Source organism: Pelobates fuscus, chromosome 6 (assembly GCF_036172605.1).
Source record: "Pelobates fuscus isolate aPelFus1 chromosome 6, aPelFus1.pri, whole genome shotgun sequence".
Classification (NCBI taxonomy): domain Eukaryota; kingdom Metazoa; phylum Chordata; class Amphibia; order Anura; family Pelobatidae; genus Pelobates; species Pelobates fuscus.
Window position 1 is genome coordinate 62,024,366 of NC_086322.1, and position 16,585 is coordinate 62,040,950.

The 16,585-nt window shown below is 44.6% G+C and overlaps 1 protein-coding gene across 2 annotated transcripts in view; it reads right to left on the reverse strand.

The window, feature by feature from the left end:
• Positions 1–16,585, reverse strand: part of SLC2A9 (solute carrier family 2 member 9) — a 248,021-nt gene that overhangs the window by 136,334 nt on the left and 95,102 nt on the right. For both annotated transcript variants that reach the window (XM_063457783.1, XM_063457784.1), the window contains one exon: positions 5,041–5,151. In XM_063457783.1, coding sequence (XP_063313853.1) covers positions 5,041–5,151 — 111 coding nt within the window. The remainder of the gene's footprint in view (positions 1–5,040; positions 5,152–16,585) is intronic.

The following is a 16,585-nucleotide window of genomic DNA, read 5'->3' on the forward strand; positions in this document are numbered from 1 at the left end:
GTATTAATTTTGTACTAACCAAGAACTATTTCTGGTTCAATTCCACTTTGTTTTTGCAGCTATGTGGCGTCGCCATGGGGACGAGATTTGCCCCGAGCTTTGCCAATCTTTACGTGTCCCATTGGGAGTCCAAGGCTATCACAATTGATGGAACGGCTGGGGGCGGTCTTGTCCTATGGCGACGCTACATAGACGACGTCCTAATTATATGGGAAGGTCAGACAGAGGGACTGGTATCCTTCAGAAATAACATCAATAATAATGACTATAATCTATATTTCACATCAGTCATACATTCTACACTTATTGATTTTTTAGACCTCACCTTTTATGTTGAGGGAGAACAATTAAAGAGCAAAACCTTTTTCAAAAGCACAGACTGTAATACAGCAATTAATAAGTCTAGCTGACATTACGGTCCGTGGCTCACGAATGTCCCTAAGGGTCAAATGATGCGTCTAAGACGCAATTGCACAGATTTATCAACATTTGAGGAACAAAATCAGATTATTAAAAAAAGATATTATGAAAAAGGTTATGATCTGAATAAAATGAATCAGGTTAAGGAAAAATTAAAAGGTCTAGAAAGACAATCCCTACTGAGAAATCAAGGTAGCTCTCAAAAAAATAAAACCAATAATAAATTTGAATATGCCTTTATTACCAGGTTTAATTCCCAGGCCAAAAAAATGGAAAAAAATTTGAAAAAGCATTGGCATATACTGAGGAAAGACGATATATTAGGAAAAGTGATCCCAGAAAAGCCTATGGTGATATATAAAAAGGCGGAAAATTAAAAAAAACAGTTAGCACCTAGTCTATTACGTACAAAAAAGCTGATACCCCTTTATTTGATTTAAAAGGTTTTTATAGTTGCGGAAAATGTTCCACTTGTAAATTCCAAAAAAGAACCACACACGATTTTACTGGCACCTACACCAACAAAAAGTATGAGATAAAAAAATGTATCCAATGTTCTACTATGTTTGCTATTTATCTTTTACAATGTGGTTGTGGTGCACAATATGTAGGACGAACAACACGAAAATTACATACCAGATTGGCGGAGCATTTTTACAATATCCTCGCTAAGAAAACGGAACATAGTGTCCCTAAACATTGCAACACATGTCCGTCTTTTTCGTGGGAGAATTTTATAGCAATCGGGATAGATAGAGCGGAAAAAAATTGGAGAGGAGGAAATAGATCTCTATTATTGAATAAAAAAGAAGCACAATGGATTTATAACTTGGGCACTCTTAAACAAGGCCTTAATATGGATATAGATCTCACAGGACTAATTTGATTTTTCTTGACAGATAGTTCTACAGCCCTTCTTTTTCTTTTTCTTTTTGCTGTTTTTTCTCCTACCCACAATATTTTTCTTATATTTTTCTTACTAGCTATTTTCTTTTCATTTATCTTTATTATATTATGTGTATTCCTGATTTTTAATTCCTGTTTTTTAAGTTTCAGAAATATCTTTTGGAGCAAGAATTGTATTTATTTATTGGAGTGTCAATATATGTTTATATATTTCTTAGATTATACATTGGTTGTATTTTTATACATTTGATTGTTTTGTTTAATAACAGCATTATGATATTTTGATGTGTATTCATATAAAACAGATGTGGAAAAGGTGTCCCATTATTACTGAGTATATACTTCTTTTTTATTAGATATCTTTTTCTGTTTTATAGTTATTTTTATCTACCATTTACTACCAGTAACAGCTATATACCCGTTCATTATGGGACATTTTAATGTAACTATGTAGTGTTTTTTTTTGTGTTTTTTTGTGTTTTTGGGGCTTTTTTCGCTTTTGCGTTCCAGTATGGAACGCATAGAAGATTTGCATCGCTAAACCGGAACCGGAAGTGACGCCGGACGTATACAGTGCGTTCCAAGTTGAGACGCACACAACGGCAGAATCACACAGGTGAACCACATCCCGGTGTCTTTGGCGGTATATCTAAATGGTGACCCCTGGAACAGGAAAATTACAATCCCTGAGGAATTCACTTAGACGAAACGCGTCGGATTACACCACTTGGAGGACTTACTTTTGATGCTGTCGATACCACCTTAGAGTGGATTACATGCTGTTTTATTTGGACTCTTCTGTAAGTGCATTTGTAAAATAAATCCTTTGAAGTTCAATTTCAATCTGCACTATCATTTGGTTTCTCTTATTTTACAAGCTCTAAAGAAGATCTTGCTCCATATATTTTTGAAGATTGCTTCTGACTGAGGATGATGGGCCTGATATTCACTGTTATCTTGTGAGTTCCATAAATCATCCTGCGTGTCTTGATATTTTTGTTCTGTAATACACTATGTGCGATTTATTTATTCTTATATAGATATCGCCCACTTCGTCATTATAAGGTTGTATATATATTTTTATATCTGCACCTTAGAAGTGTTCATCTCTTGTTTTGCATTCCTACTTCCTATTTTATTATATGTAACAGTATTCAAGCCTGAAGCTGTAACTCTGCATGCTGTTTGACTCAGAAAAACAAGCAGTCTGCTGATATCATCAGAAGTGGTAGCCTGGTCCAATCATAGTGCTTCCCCATAGGATTGGCTGAGACTGACAAAATGGCAGATCAGGGGCAGAGCCAGCATGATTCAAACACAGCCCTGGCCAGTCAGCATCTCCCCATAGAGATGAATTGAATCAATGAATCTCTTTGAGGAAAGTTCAGTGTCTGCATGCAGAAGGAGGAGACACGGAATGTTTAGATGCATTTTAGGCCGCCATGACCCAGGAAGGATCTCTAACAGCTATCTAAGGAGTGGCCAGTGAAGTGATCACTAGGCTGTAATGTAAACACTGCATTTTCTCTGAAAAGACCGTGTTTACAGCAAAAAGCCTGAAGGTAATGATTCTACTCACCAGAACAAATGCAATATCTGCATATATTTTATTATATTATTGTTTTGGTGTTTCTAGAGGGCACACTATTTAGTAGGTTTGCTGTTTGCTGTTTTTTAGTGGTTGGGTATTTTTATTGCCTCATCTTTGAATACTGTTACAGTAACAGATTATGCTATATTTATGGTGGCATGAGGGGCCTAGGGGGGATAGATGGTGGTATATTGGTAAGGGAAAGAGGGATTTTATAGGCTGAAATATTTGACTATTTCCTTTTCAATATTTCTGCAATACAAAAAAAAAAGTAACATTATACATGCTGCTAAATGGAAAAGAATTCAAAAAGATGTGGGTTATGAAGAAAACTGTAAAAATACAGCACGCGTTTTAAATGTAATTGGGATTGATTATTAAGAAATGTTATAAAATTCACTGCAATAGTGGTCTGACATGTTTCTCCAGAGCTGAACATCTGAGCTAAGGACCCTTTGAAATCAAGGTTAAATTAATGTTTTTATAATGATTTATTAAGCACCATCCAATCCTGTAGCTCTGTAAAATAGATGGACTAACAGACAAGCATTTGCAACAAGACGAACAGGACGCACAGGAACAGAGGATGCTGAGGGCCAAGCTCAAACAAGCTTACATTCTAGAGGGAGTTGGATAAAGTGTGGAACAAGAGGTAAGGTTAGAATATGTTTCATGTACGGAAAAAAGTTACTAGAGTAGTTTACAATCGAAGGTTAGTTCATTGGATGGAACAGTTGCAGGAGAGGAATCAGGGTGGGTTACCGAGGTGCGGGGAGTGAAGGCTATTAACAGTTTAATTGATATGCTTTTTTAGAATTGAGTTTTTAACAAACTTTTGAAGGAACTGAAACTGGGTGAGAGTCTAACGGATCAGGGAAGGTAGTTCAATACAAATTGCACAGTGCTAAAGAAACCTTGACGGTGGGCATCTGAGGTGTGAGTATGAACAGAGAATAGATGCAGATCTTCAGTAGATCACAGAGGCCTGGACAGGACATTCTTGTATATTAGTGAGAATAGGTATGTAGGAGCAGCGATAGGTAGAGATTTGTAAGCAAGCACCAGTATTTAAAATTGAGCCCTAAATCTTACTGGAAGTCAATGTAAGGACTGACAGAGGCGGGAGTGTCACTCCGCTGGGTCGGCATAACTGCGTGTCCACCCCTGATCTATCTGTGCAAACACACTAACAGTAATAAAAAAATTAAATACTATAATTAAATACTTACCTCATGTCTCCCTCAGCTCCCCATGCCAACGAACACCGACCGCTTTTACAGACCACAATTTATAGGCACTGCCTCAGTTCATGATGCTGGTGGTGCAGACGTGTGAGCATCATCAAGTCATTGATGTGCATGCATGTTTTGGTGCCTCCAGGACCAATCAATGAATTAAAGCCCTCCTAGGGCTATTTAAACACTCTTAACCTTTTGTTAGATGCTCTGTCGTGGTTTCTATTAGTTTGGTTTATCCGAGAGCAGGAATCTTCATCTAGTATCTTCTGACTTATTGACCTTGGCATTTCCTTGACTACTGTACCTTTCAATTATCCTTGACCTTTGGCTATTAAACGTTTATTCCGATTTTTGTAATCCCTGACCTTGGCTTGTCCTGTACCATTCTATTTAGCGTTTAGACCAGCCATTCTAAGGTCCAGTAATACTACTTCTTTTCCTTTTAATATTTGCTTTACTTAACTTTGCTAGTTAAGTAACAGGGAGGTATAGGAGGTACTGGCAGACAGAAAGATGAGCCTCACCCCCATATTCATCATAGACTGCACAGGTGCAAGCGGGGAACATGTAAAACAACTGACAAGCGAATTGCAGTAGTCAAGGTCATGTGGTTAAGTTGTTGATCCATGCAGTATAATAGCAGCATGGATCAGCAACTTAACCACATCCGAAGTTAGATAGGGGGCGAGCTATGTTTTTGACATGAAAGTCAGGAAGTGAGACATGAGCACATTTGAGTTTAAGGTAAATATTTAGCAACTGGTGCACATGTGGACGTTTACCAAATTATGATTTACAATGCTTAAATTATTATTATTCTATCTCCATTTCTCAAATTTAAAACCAAATAAGACCACAGTTTAATAAACAAAATGTCCTACTTACAGACAGAACAGAAGCCAGAATCTCAATTCCTCCTGTGGATAAGGTGATATATGGAATGGTATCAAGAGGAATTCCAGCTTCAGTAAATATACTGTTCGTGTAGAACCATATCTGAAACATATTAAAGGCAATCTATGAAGATTTAATGTACATGTTTAAACCAATGCAGTCCATGTGCAAGATCTAAGATTATGAGAACTTCATTTGGTAATATCTAGGTCAAATTTGAACAAACACTCCAAGCCCCATAACTACTACAGTTACATAGTGGTTATGATGCCTGGACTGCCCTTATGCCTCCAAATGGAAGGAGTTAAAATGTTCTTAAATGGTTTGACATTTTACATGTGTTCTGTCAGATGCCACTCCCCACCTCCACCACTAACACCGGAGAGCCAGGCACCCCTAAGCAGGGACTTTGTTTCTCTCCTGAGCTAACATCCAGCTCTCCAGCATTAGTAATGGAGATGGGGAGTGGATTGTTCATAACAAGGAGGATAGATATTCAGAAAGCATAGTATACTACTCAAAAACCTAAACCATTATTACTGCAAATTCCTAGCAATGTATACATATCTACTTCCCAAAATAACCATTACAGTTGTTGACAAAATGGAGACACTTTCATAACTAATTCCCTTTTAATGTAAGCTGCGGAATAAGCTGGCGCTATATACCAATAATCATAATAATAACTAAGAGGGAAAAATCAATAGATGTGCACAGATAGTGAGTTTTTATTTGTGAAATTTATTTGACCATCATTGACAAAATGTACAATATAACACAATATTCTCTGCTTTACACCATTTAAAAGGCACTGTGAGTAGCAGGAAACACTTAAATAAATGCTATCATGTCAGGAATACAAACTGACACATTTAGGTGACCAGCCCCCTTGCCCCACCCTCCACCCCTTGCCACACAGGTGTCATCATGGTTGGCTCCACCCATGCTCTGCCTTCTTAGCTGAGACCATCATTTTTGATGATCTCAGCCAACCCAATGTTTTTCCATAGGAAAGCATTAGGAGGCTAATATGCAGGCACAGCAAAACACTGAACCAATCAGCATCTTCTCTTAGTGATGCATTGAATCAATGCATCTCATTGAGGAATGTTCAGCACCTCCAAGCAGAGCATGGAGACACTGTAAAGCACCTCTAGTGGACGCCTGAGTGACTGCCACTAGAGGTGTTCCTAGGCAGCAATGTAGCCTATGGAGCAGTGAAACTAAGTGGAATGGACCTTGACATAGCTAGGAGGCAGGCATACAAAGGGTTAAGGTTTAAGTGGGTTGACAGGTCAAGGAGGCAGCTATAGGAGTATTAATAACAGATATTTTGTGAAGGAGCCATTTTAACTAAACGGCAGAGGTACCGCAAGATATTGAAGTTGTTCAGGAACTGGTTATGTGCCTTTTGCATACTGGCCAGTGTTCTGGGCTAGAAACACCATGAAAAGTGTTCTCAATTCTTTTGTTGCTTGGATGGGATCTGGGAGGCGTACCGCATGTTTGGGGGTTTGGCTTGGTGGCACTATGATGAACAATTTTGTCAGCGTTTGGCAGTTAACCCAGGCATGCAGTGGGACCAGATGGACCGGCCGTTATGGATTAAATTGATAATGACCCAGAAGTCAACTTCACCCTTTCAGTCCGGGGCTGGCGCGGCCCTGCCTCCGCTTTGTCGGCCGTGCTCAAAATGGGTTTTTGCTGGTCATTCAATAAAGGACAGTGTAAGTGGGTGTTACAAAAACTGTTACAAAAACCTTATTGCACTGTATGCCGTTAAATGCTATTTTCGCCTTTCTGACGTATTTGCAGTCGTTGGTATGGTTCAGCACGAATCCTTTGTGTAAACGTATAGGTGGCCGCCATTTCGGGACTTTGCACGTGTTCGCGGCCATCTTACGTACGAACAGCGGTGTTTGCCAGCAATCGTCTGGAACTAAAAACGGAGACGCACACAGGCGAACACCGCTGAGACCTCCAGGATAGCATAACTTCGTGCTGGACCTACCGAACGGCCCACCGTTCGGTAGGACGATTACTCTTCGCATGGGGAGTACAGCGACCCCCAGGATAACTATGGATGGCAATGGGTTCATGGAGTTTTACCGTACGAACGGAGACCGACCGCAAGGCCTAAACGTGTGGAACTATTTTCGGCCAGAAAGTCTGTGCGGTCGGTCAAAACTTTGAAAACCCCTAACTCCCGAACCGTTCATCCGAACGGGTTGGTTTTCGGATATGTTGCTCCCCTGAACAAGAGCTGTACAGCGGTGTAGGATTTAAAGGGGTACCCCCTGGTTTTGGGGTACATCCAGAACTTGGTTAAAAATATGTACTGTATAATTGGGTTAACTGTTTATCTGAGGGGAGGAGATGTGTGGGAGGTACCCAATATGTGATTGGTGATTTTATGCCTCCCCCTGGGAGTATCCTGTTTGCATGTGAACACAATAAAAAGCAGGCTGGTCAGCCCAGTCCTCAGTTCTTACTTGACCCTCAAATCGCTGCTTTGACTCGTTTTGTGGGTAGAAAGGTATCCTAGCTATGCTATAGCTAGTGGGATGATTCTACACTTACAGGACTCGTATGGAATACTATGGAAATCGGCTCTCCCCTCTTCAGCAACTAGGAGTCCAGACGACTAAACGGTCCAGCTCTCAGCTAGCCTAAGGGTAACCGTAACATTTGGTGGCAGCGGCGGGATGATTCTGGATATCCTAGGAGAGGCACAGAACGGATGGAGAGCACCTACACGAAATTGAAACGTACAACCCTGAAAGATTTATTGGAAAGCAGAGGAAGGCACGCCAGCAACCGGCCAAAGAGGGAACTGATCGCAGAATTGACAGAACTGGATCAAAGCTCCACAATGGCGGAACCACCAATCACGGATGATGATGCAAAGGCAAGAATTGTTCGGGGGAGGCTTCCCTTATACGGGCCAAACCCATCTATAGAACTGATACAGCAATTGATGGTGGAGGCAGACGCGGATTTACAAAAGACCCGAGCCTACAACATCGAAATGGCCAACGCACAGCGCACTGCTGAAGCCCCACAAGTAATCGTTCCTGTTGAAACTACTGGGAAGCCCAAAATACCCTTTGCGGCATTCCGATCCTTCCTGGAGAGCGAGACAGGAATTGATGAGTACTTGGCGGACTTCGAAAGGCAATGCGCCCTGCACCAGATTCCCACCAGAGAGTGGCCCACGATCTTGTCTGGGAAACTATCCGGGCGAGCCCTGGAAGCTTTTCGTACCTTGGGTGCTGAGGAAGTGACACAATATGAACGAGTTAAAGAGACTCTGCTAAGACGATACGCGGTAACTCCAGACACGTATCGCCGGCAGTTTCGGGGCACGAAAAAGAAGCCTAACGATACACATATGGAATGGGCGCACCGAATGCGGAGAGCGGTAAATCACTGGATGAACGGAAGTAAAGCTGTGACTGGTGAGGAAATTTTACAATTATTCCTCTTAGAACATTTTTACGATGGCATGGAACAAAAAGGGAGGGAGTGGCTGCGAGACAGGCGACCTTCCACCCTAGAAGAAGCGGCCAAATTAGCTGATGAACACTATGATTCACGTCTTCACGAGTCAACAAACTACCGGGCTCCAGCACGGGTTGAGCCCAGAGAGGTTTACCGTGCACCTCCTCGTACGGAGTTCCGGGCCCCGGTACCCGCCGGGCCCCCCAGACACTCAGGGTCACCCAATAACAATTTTGATCGTCCTAGGCCCACTTGCCACCGATGCAAGCAACCAGGGCATTTCATGGCTAACTGCCCTCTTGGCCCGCCCCAGACGCCCAGGAATTACAATTACCCCTCTGGGCCATACCGTCCTGCCCGAGCCCTCTGTGTTAACCAGGAGGCCCCTATGGAGGAATATTTGGGGCCGCTTCACGAGGCAGACCCGGTATATGCGGCTTCGGATAACCGACAGCACCATCGGCAGAAGGTATGGCTCGAAGGGCGATCTACCGAGGGGTTGAGAGACACAGGGGCTACCATAACACTGGTACAGAGTCATTTGGTGCCAGAACACAAGCGGTCAGGGCAGACCGTAGCCGTTAGAGTGGCGGGAGGGGATGTGTACAAAGTTCCGACCGCTAAAGTACATCTTGATTGGGGAGCGGGGAAAGGAGCTGTGAACGTGGGTATAATGGACCATTTACCTGCTGAAGTACTACTGGGCAACGATTTGGGCCCCATGACTTCTGCCTATGCGCCAGCATATAACAACGAAGTGAACCCAGTGACTACCCGAGCACAAGCCCGGACGGACCGAGAACCCTCACCAGTGCGGGAGACCCAGGTAAGACCAACCCCGACTTCTCTTGACCTGTTAGACCCCATACCCTGGGACACCCCAGTTACTTTCGAGACCGAGTCTAGGACTGACCCGACATTACAAAAATACCGGGAACGAGCAGAGACCGGGGGGAGCGGGGCAGATAACGAAACTTTTCTATGGGAAAAAGGGAAACTATACCGCTTGACAGAGAAAAAGGGACAACGTAGGCGACAGCTGGTAGTACCCCACAAATACCGTCGGGAAATCCTCAAAATAGGACACGACATTCCCTTGGCAGGTCACTTAGCTATAACACGTACGCTACACCGCATTACCCACACATTCTTTTGGCCAGGAGTACACGCTGATGTTAAGAATTACTGTAATACTTGCGATGTATGTCAACGAGTGGGAAGGCGAGGCGATCACCCTAAAGCCCATCTAGTCAATATGCCCATTGTAGAGGAACCCTTTAGCAGGGTTGCTATTGACCTAGTAGGACCACTGGCCACCCCTAGTCCCTCCGGTAAGCGCTACATCCTTACCGTAGTAGACTACGCTACCAGGTACCCCGAGGCAGTCGCCCTATCCAACATCCAAGCGGATACGGTAGCGAATGCCCTAGTACAAGTGTTCTCCCGGGTAGGATTTCCAAAAGAAATTCTATCCGACCGAGGCACCCAATTCACAGCAGAATTGACCCAACAACTCTGGCAGGTTTGCAAAATTAAATCCCTCCTGAGCTCACCCTATCACCCCCAAACGAACGGACTTTGTGAGAGGTTTAACGGAACCCTCAAACAAATGCTCAAAACGTTCACCCAGGAGTACCGAGATTGGGAACGCTTCCTGCCGCATCTCCTATTTGCGTATCGGGAGGTGCCCCAGGAAACGACAGGGTTCTCTCCCTTTGAGTTGCTCTACGGACGAAAGGTACGGGGCCCCCTAAACCTGATCCGGGAGCACTGGGAAGGAGAGACGGAAACGGACGGTGTCCCCATTGTGCCATACGTATTGGAACTCAGAGACCGCATGGAGCAGCTAGCCAAATCAGTGCAGGCTAACCTCCAGTCGGCCCAGAGAAGACAGAAGGTATGGTACGATAGGGGGGCCCGAAGGAGAATCTTTACCGTAGGACAAAAGGTGTTAGTACTTAAGCCGGTGAAGACAGACAAATTACAAGCATCATGGCAGGGCCCATACCAGATCGTAGAAAAAAGGGGCGACACCACTTATGTTATAGCCAGTTGTCACGACAACAACCTTAGGAAGACATTCCATGTAAACATGCTCAAGGAATACTTGGAGCGACCCGAGAACGTGACCGCCGTATGTTGTCCTCCCCAGGAAGACCCCGACAGTCTACCCATTCCCGACTTACTGGAAAAGAGTCCACCCACAGGGGTAGTGACCCAGGTTCAGATAGGAGACCGACTTAGCCCCACTGAAAGGGAGCAGCTCAATACCCTCCTCCAGTCCAAGCACCTCACGTTCTCTCAGAAACCAGGGTACACCACCTTAACTACCCACCAGGTCGATACCCCCGGACAAACACCCTTACGCCAACCCCCGTATCGCATCCCCGAGGCAGTTAGAACCGGAATGAAGAAGGAGATAGATGAGATGCTACAACTCAGGGTGATTGAGCCCTCCGATAGTCCCTGGGCCTCCCCGGTTGTCCTGGTACCCAAGAAAGATGGGACAACCCGGTTCTGTGTAGACTATCGGAGACTCAATGAAAAAACAGTGACAGACGCATACCCTATGCCCAGGGTAGACGAGCTACTTGATCGCATAGCCAGGGGGAATTACCTGACCACTATCGACCTCTGTAAGGGTTACTGGCAGATTCCCCTGGCCCCGGAGGCTATCCCCAAGTCGGCATTCGTCACCCCATTCGGCCTATACCAGTTTAAGGTAATGCCGTTTGGGATGAAGAACGCCCCAGCTACATTCCAGCGCTTGGTGGATAGACTCCTGGATGGCTTCCAGAGTTTTGCCTGTGCATACCTGGACGACATAGCGATTCACAGTGAGTCCTGGGAGGATCACTTGGCTCATGTAGGAATGGTTCTGGATCAGATCCGGGCGGCTGGCCTGACTCTGAAACCAGAAAAATGTCACTTTGGGATGGCCGAGGTACAGTACCTGGGTCATCGGGTGGGGTGCGGAAAACAGCGACCAGAGCCGGCCAAGATAGAAGCTGTTGCCAACTGGCCCACCCCCATCACTAAAACCCAGGTTTTAGCCTTTCTGGGCACGGCAGGGTACTACAGACGATTTGTACCCGACTACAGCACACTTGCCAAACCCCTGACTGACTTGACCAAGAAAAACTTACCTCGACAGGTCCTGTGGTCTCCCCACTGTGAAACGGCTTTCCAGGCCCTCAAAAATGCTTTGGTTAATGCTCCTGTCTTGGCGGCCCCAGCCCTTAATAAACGTTTTATCGTCCATACAGACGCTTCCATGTTCGGGCTGGGAGCCGTCCTTAGCCAAGTAGGTGAAGATGGAGGGGAGCATCCAGTGGCCTACATCAGCCGGAAGCTCCTGCCCCGTGAAGTCAGTTATGCAGCGATCGAAAAGGAGTGTTTGGCCTTGGTATGGGCATTAAAGAAATTGACTCCCTATTTATATGGACAAGAGTTCACTCTGGTCACCGACCATAACCCGTTGGTGTGGCTAAACCGGGTCTCTGGAGATAACGGCAGGTTATTACGTTGGAGCTTATCATTGCAACCCTTCAATTTCACCATTTCCTACCGACCCGGGAAACAGAATGGCAATGCGGACGGGTTGTCCAGACAAACGGACCTCAGCCCAACATAACCAGCGGTCTGGACAGCCTTAGTCTGCCCCGAAAAGGGGTCAGACGGTGTCTGCCAGAGTGTTCCACAAAAAGGGAGCACTGTTACAAAAACTGTTACAAAAACCTTATTGCACTGTATGCCGTTAAATGCTATTTTCGCCTTTCTGACGTATTTGCAGTCGTTGGTATGGTTCAGCACGAATCCTTTGTGTAAACGTATAGGTGGCCGCCATTTCGGGACTTTGCACGTGTTCGCGGCCATCTTACGTACGAACAGCGGTGTTTGCCAGCAATCGTCTGGAACTAAAAACGGAGACGCACACAGGCGAACACCGCTGAGACCTCCAGGATAGCATAACTTCGTGCTGGACCTACCGAACGGCCCACCGTTCGGTAGGACGATTACTCTTCGCATGGGGAGTACAGCGACCCCCAGGATAACTATGGATGGCAATGGGTTCATGGAGTTTTACCGTACGAACGGAGACCGACCGCAAGGCCTAAACGTGTGGAACTATTTTCGGCCAGAAAGTCTGTGCGGTCGGTCAAAACTTTGAAAACCCCTAACTCCCGAACCGTTCATCCGAACGGGTTGGTTTTCGGATATGTTGCTCCCCTGAACAAGAGCTGTACAGCGGTGTAGGATTTAAAGGGGTACCCCCTGGTTTTGGGGTACATCCAGAACTTGGTTAAAAATATGTACTGTATAATTGGGTTAACTGTTTATCTGAGGGGAGGAGATGTGTGGGAGGTACCCAATATGTGATTGGTGATTTTATGCCTCCCCCTGGGAGTATCCTGTTTGCATGTGAACACAATAAAAAGCAGGCTGGTCAGCCCAGTCCTCAGTTCTTACTTGACCCTCAAATCGCTGCTTTGACTCGTTTTGTGGGTAGAAAGGTATCCTAGCTATGCTATAGCTAGTGGGATGATTCTACACTTACAGGACTATGGAATACTATGGAAATCGGCTCTCCCCTCTTCAGCAACTAGGAGTCCAGACGACTAAACGGTCCAGCTCTCAGCTAGCCTAAGGGTAACCGTAACAGTGGGTATCCATCAATTGCTTCAAACATGAGTGTTCTGGAAGCGGTGGCACCCACGGTCTCAGCCGATGTTTAAAATGTGGGATGGCAGCAGCAGGGGGTGGTGGTTCCGCAGGGCCAACTGCTTCCACTTGGGTTAACGCCGGTTTATGCTGCCCTGATTAAATCGCTACGCTAATCAGACAGATGCTACCTTGCTGAGGGAAGGGTTTTTGTATGGGATTTTCATTACATTTCGGGATCGGGATTGTATTTAGCACTTCCATTGTTTGAAATCGGTAGCAGAATTTCCAGATGTTGTGAGGGACAAGTTGGGTAAAGAGGTCCAATTGAGAAGGATGGCTGGACCCTTTGAAGAGGCCCCCCCATACCCAATCTTCGTGTATCTCTGTTGGGAGTTATGCCAAAAAAGGAGCCTGGTAAGTTCTGGCTTATCCATCACCTTTTGTACCTGAAGGGGTCGTCAGTCAATGATGACATCAACGCCACATAGTGTCCTATGCATCATTCAACCAAGCTATTGAGTTGGTTAGGGACGCAAGCTGGTTGGTTTTGCTGGCAAAAGCTGACGTGGAGACAGTGTTTCGGCTGTTACCAATACATCCGGATTGTCACCATCTTCTGGGCTGTTACTTCGAGGGTAAATACTGTGTAGACCTTTGTTTGCCCATGGGATGTTCTATCTCATGTGCATATTTTGAAAAGTTTAATACTTTCCTCAAGTGGGTGGTGAGGTCAGTATCCAGTAGCAAGTCCCTGGTTCACTATCTGGATGATTTTCTGTGTGTTGGTCCTTCCGGGTCGGATACTTGTCAGGTGGTACTGCGAACACTGGAATGGGTGGCACAAGTTTCTAAAGTGACTTTGGCGGCAGACAAAAAGGTAGGACCAGCTACATGTCTCAGTTTTCTCGGTCTGGAGATAGATTCAGTGGCAGGGGAATGATACCTACCAGCTGACAAGTTGACGGCACTTCAGAGGGTGGTTTGTAAAGTGCAGATGGCACGGAAGGTTACGCTGCGGGCGCTGCAATCCTTGTTAGGTCGCCTGAATTTTGCTTGTCGGGTCGTACCAGTGGGACCGGTTTTTAGTAGATTTCTCGCGATGGCTACTTGTGGGATCAGTTCTTTGCACCACTTGTCCGAATTACGGCAATGATGAGGGCGGATCTTGAGGTTTAGGATGTTTTCCTTAGAGATTTTGTGCAAATTAATTTCCACTGGAGCCTAGGTCGGTGGAAGTCTGTGCGGTACAGGTTTTATGTTAGGCTGGACCGTTTGGTTTAAAAGGGTGGTAGGTTCCTCTATTTTGTATTTAGTAATCTGTACTTTTCTTTTGTAGGCTGGGTCGCCTGGTTGGGCCACTCATACATCCATCGGGCGTGCCAGAGAGCCAGAGTTCGGCAACAAGGAAAACAACTGGGCTTTCCACGGCACCTGGTTCAACTATGTTGGTTTGGTTATAGGAGTTTCAGTTGGAGAGAAGTGTGTGGTGAGATTTTTAGGAGGTTGGGTTCAGGACAATCACCTTTTTTGTTATTGATCTACGCAGGTGGGAATGATTTAGGGCAGGTGCCACAGAGGCTGCTGGTACAAAGTATAAAGCAGGATGTGGAAAGGTTGCGGTGTCTGGTCCCGAGCATTATTATTATTTGGTCAGAGATTGTGCCTAGGTTACATTGGAGGCTTGCCAGGGATTGCAACCCAATGGTATGTCGGACCTGAAATTGGGTAAGTAAATAAAGGGTTATTTCACCTTTTACAATGCTGGGGGGAGGTGGAGTGGGGTTAGAGTAACATATTAATGTTAGGAATAAGTCTTTGTATCCCTAGACTTAAGAGCTTCTCTCACGCATTTACTTACCGTATATACTCGAGTATAAGCCGACCCGAATATAAGCCGAGGCCCCTAATTTTACCCCAAAAAACTGGGAAAACTTATTGACTCGAGTATAAGACTAGGGTGGGAAATGCAGCAGCTACTGGTAAATTTCTAAATAAAATTAGATCCTAAAAAAAATTATATTAATTGAATATTTATTTACAGTGTGTGTATATAATGAATGCAGTGTGTGCGTATGAGTGCAGTGCGTGTATGAGTGCAGTGCGTGTATGAGTGCAGTGCGAGTGCAGTGTGTGTGTATGAGTGCAGTGTGTGTGCGTATATATTAATTGAATATTTATTTCCAGTGTGTGTATATAATGAGTGCAGTGTGTATGAGTGCAGTGTGTATGAGTGCAGTGTGTATGAGTGCAGTGTGTGTGAGTGCAGTGTGTGTGAGTGCAGTGTGTGTATATAAATGAAGTGTGAGTGTGTGTGATGCAGTGTGTGTTTGTGTATGTGTTGGTGGGGGTGGGCATTTAATATATTATTAATTATTATTATTTTTTTTATATATTATTATTTTTTTTTTAATTATTATTTATTATTTAATTATTAATTTTTTTTTAAATGATATTTTTTTTCGTCCCCCCTCCCTGCTTGATACATAGCAGGGAGGGGGGCTCCTTCCCTGGTGGTCCAGTGTCATTGGCAGTTCAGTGGGGGGGAGAGGGGTGCTGGCAGAGCTGTACTTACCTTTCCTGCAGCTCCTGTCAGCTCTCTCCTCCTCCGCGCGGTCTGTGCAGCTCCCTCTGTCAGCTCCCAGTGTAAGTCTCGCGAGAGCCGCGGCTCTCGCGAGACTTACACTGGGAGCTGACCGAGGTGCTGAACGGACGGCGCGGAGGAGGAGAGAGCTGACAGGAGCTGCAGGAAAGGTAAGTACAGCTCTGCCAGCACCCCTCTCCCCCCAGTCTGTATTATGGCAATGCAAATTGCCATAATACAGACTATGACTCTAGTATAAGCCGAGTTGGGGTTTTTCAGCACAAAAAATGTGCTGAAAAACTCGGCTTATACTCGAGTATATACGGTATTTGTCTTCAGATGAAAGAAAGATTGGTTCCTCCATGTGGAACCAACAGACAGCAGCTATTAATAATGAGATACATGCACTTTTATTTTTACTGCTTCTACATTCATTCTTCATTGACAAAATCAGTCGCTGATGTAAATTAAGCCAGTGTTGAGGTTCTTGGAAGTATATTGACTCCTCTTTGTTACATTTAATTATGTTCTTAGTATAATTTATGTCCAATCAATTCTCATCTAGTTCATTTGAACAGTTACTCAAGTTAATACATACATTTACATCCAACTTGGATTTTAGTTTCTTCATTTAAACGAGCTCAGGAATATTTACCAGCAATTTAATGAACGACATTAAAGTAGCCAACAAAGAGCTGAACAATTCCTAAAAAGCTTTGTTTTAGAAATACCTGACTACCCTTGTATAGAATGTAGGCATCCTCTGTTGCTGAACTACAAGTATCGTAA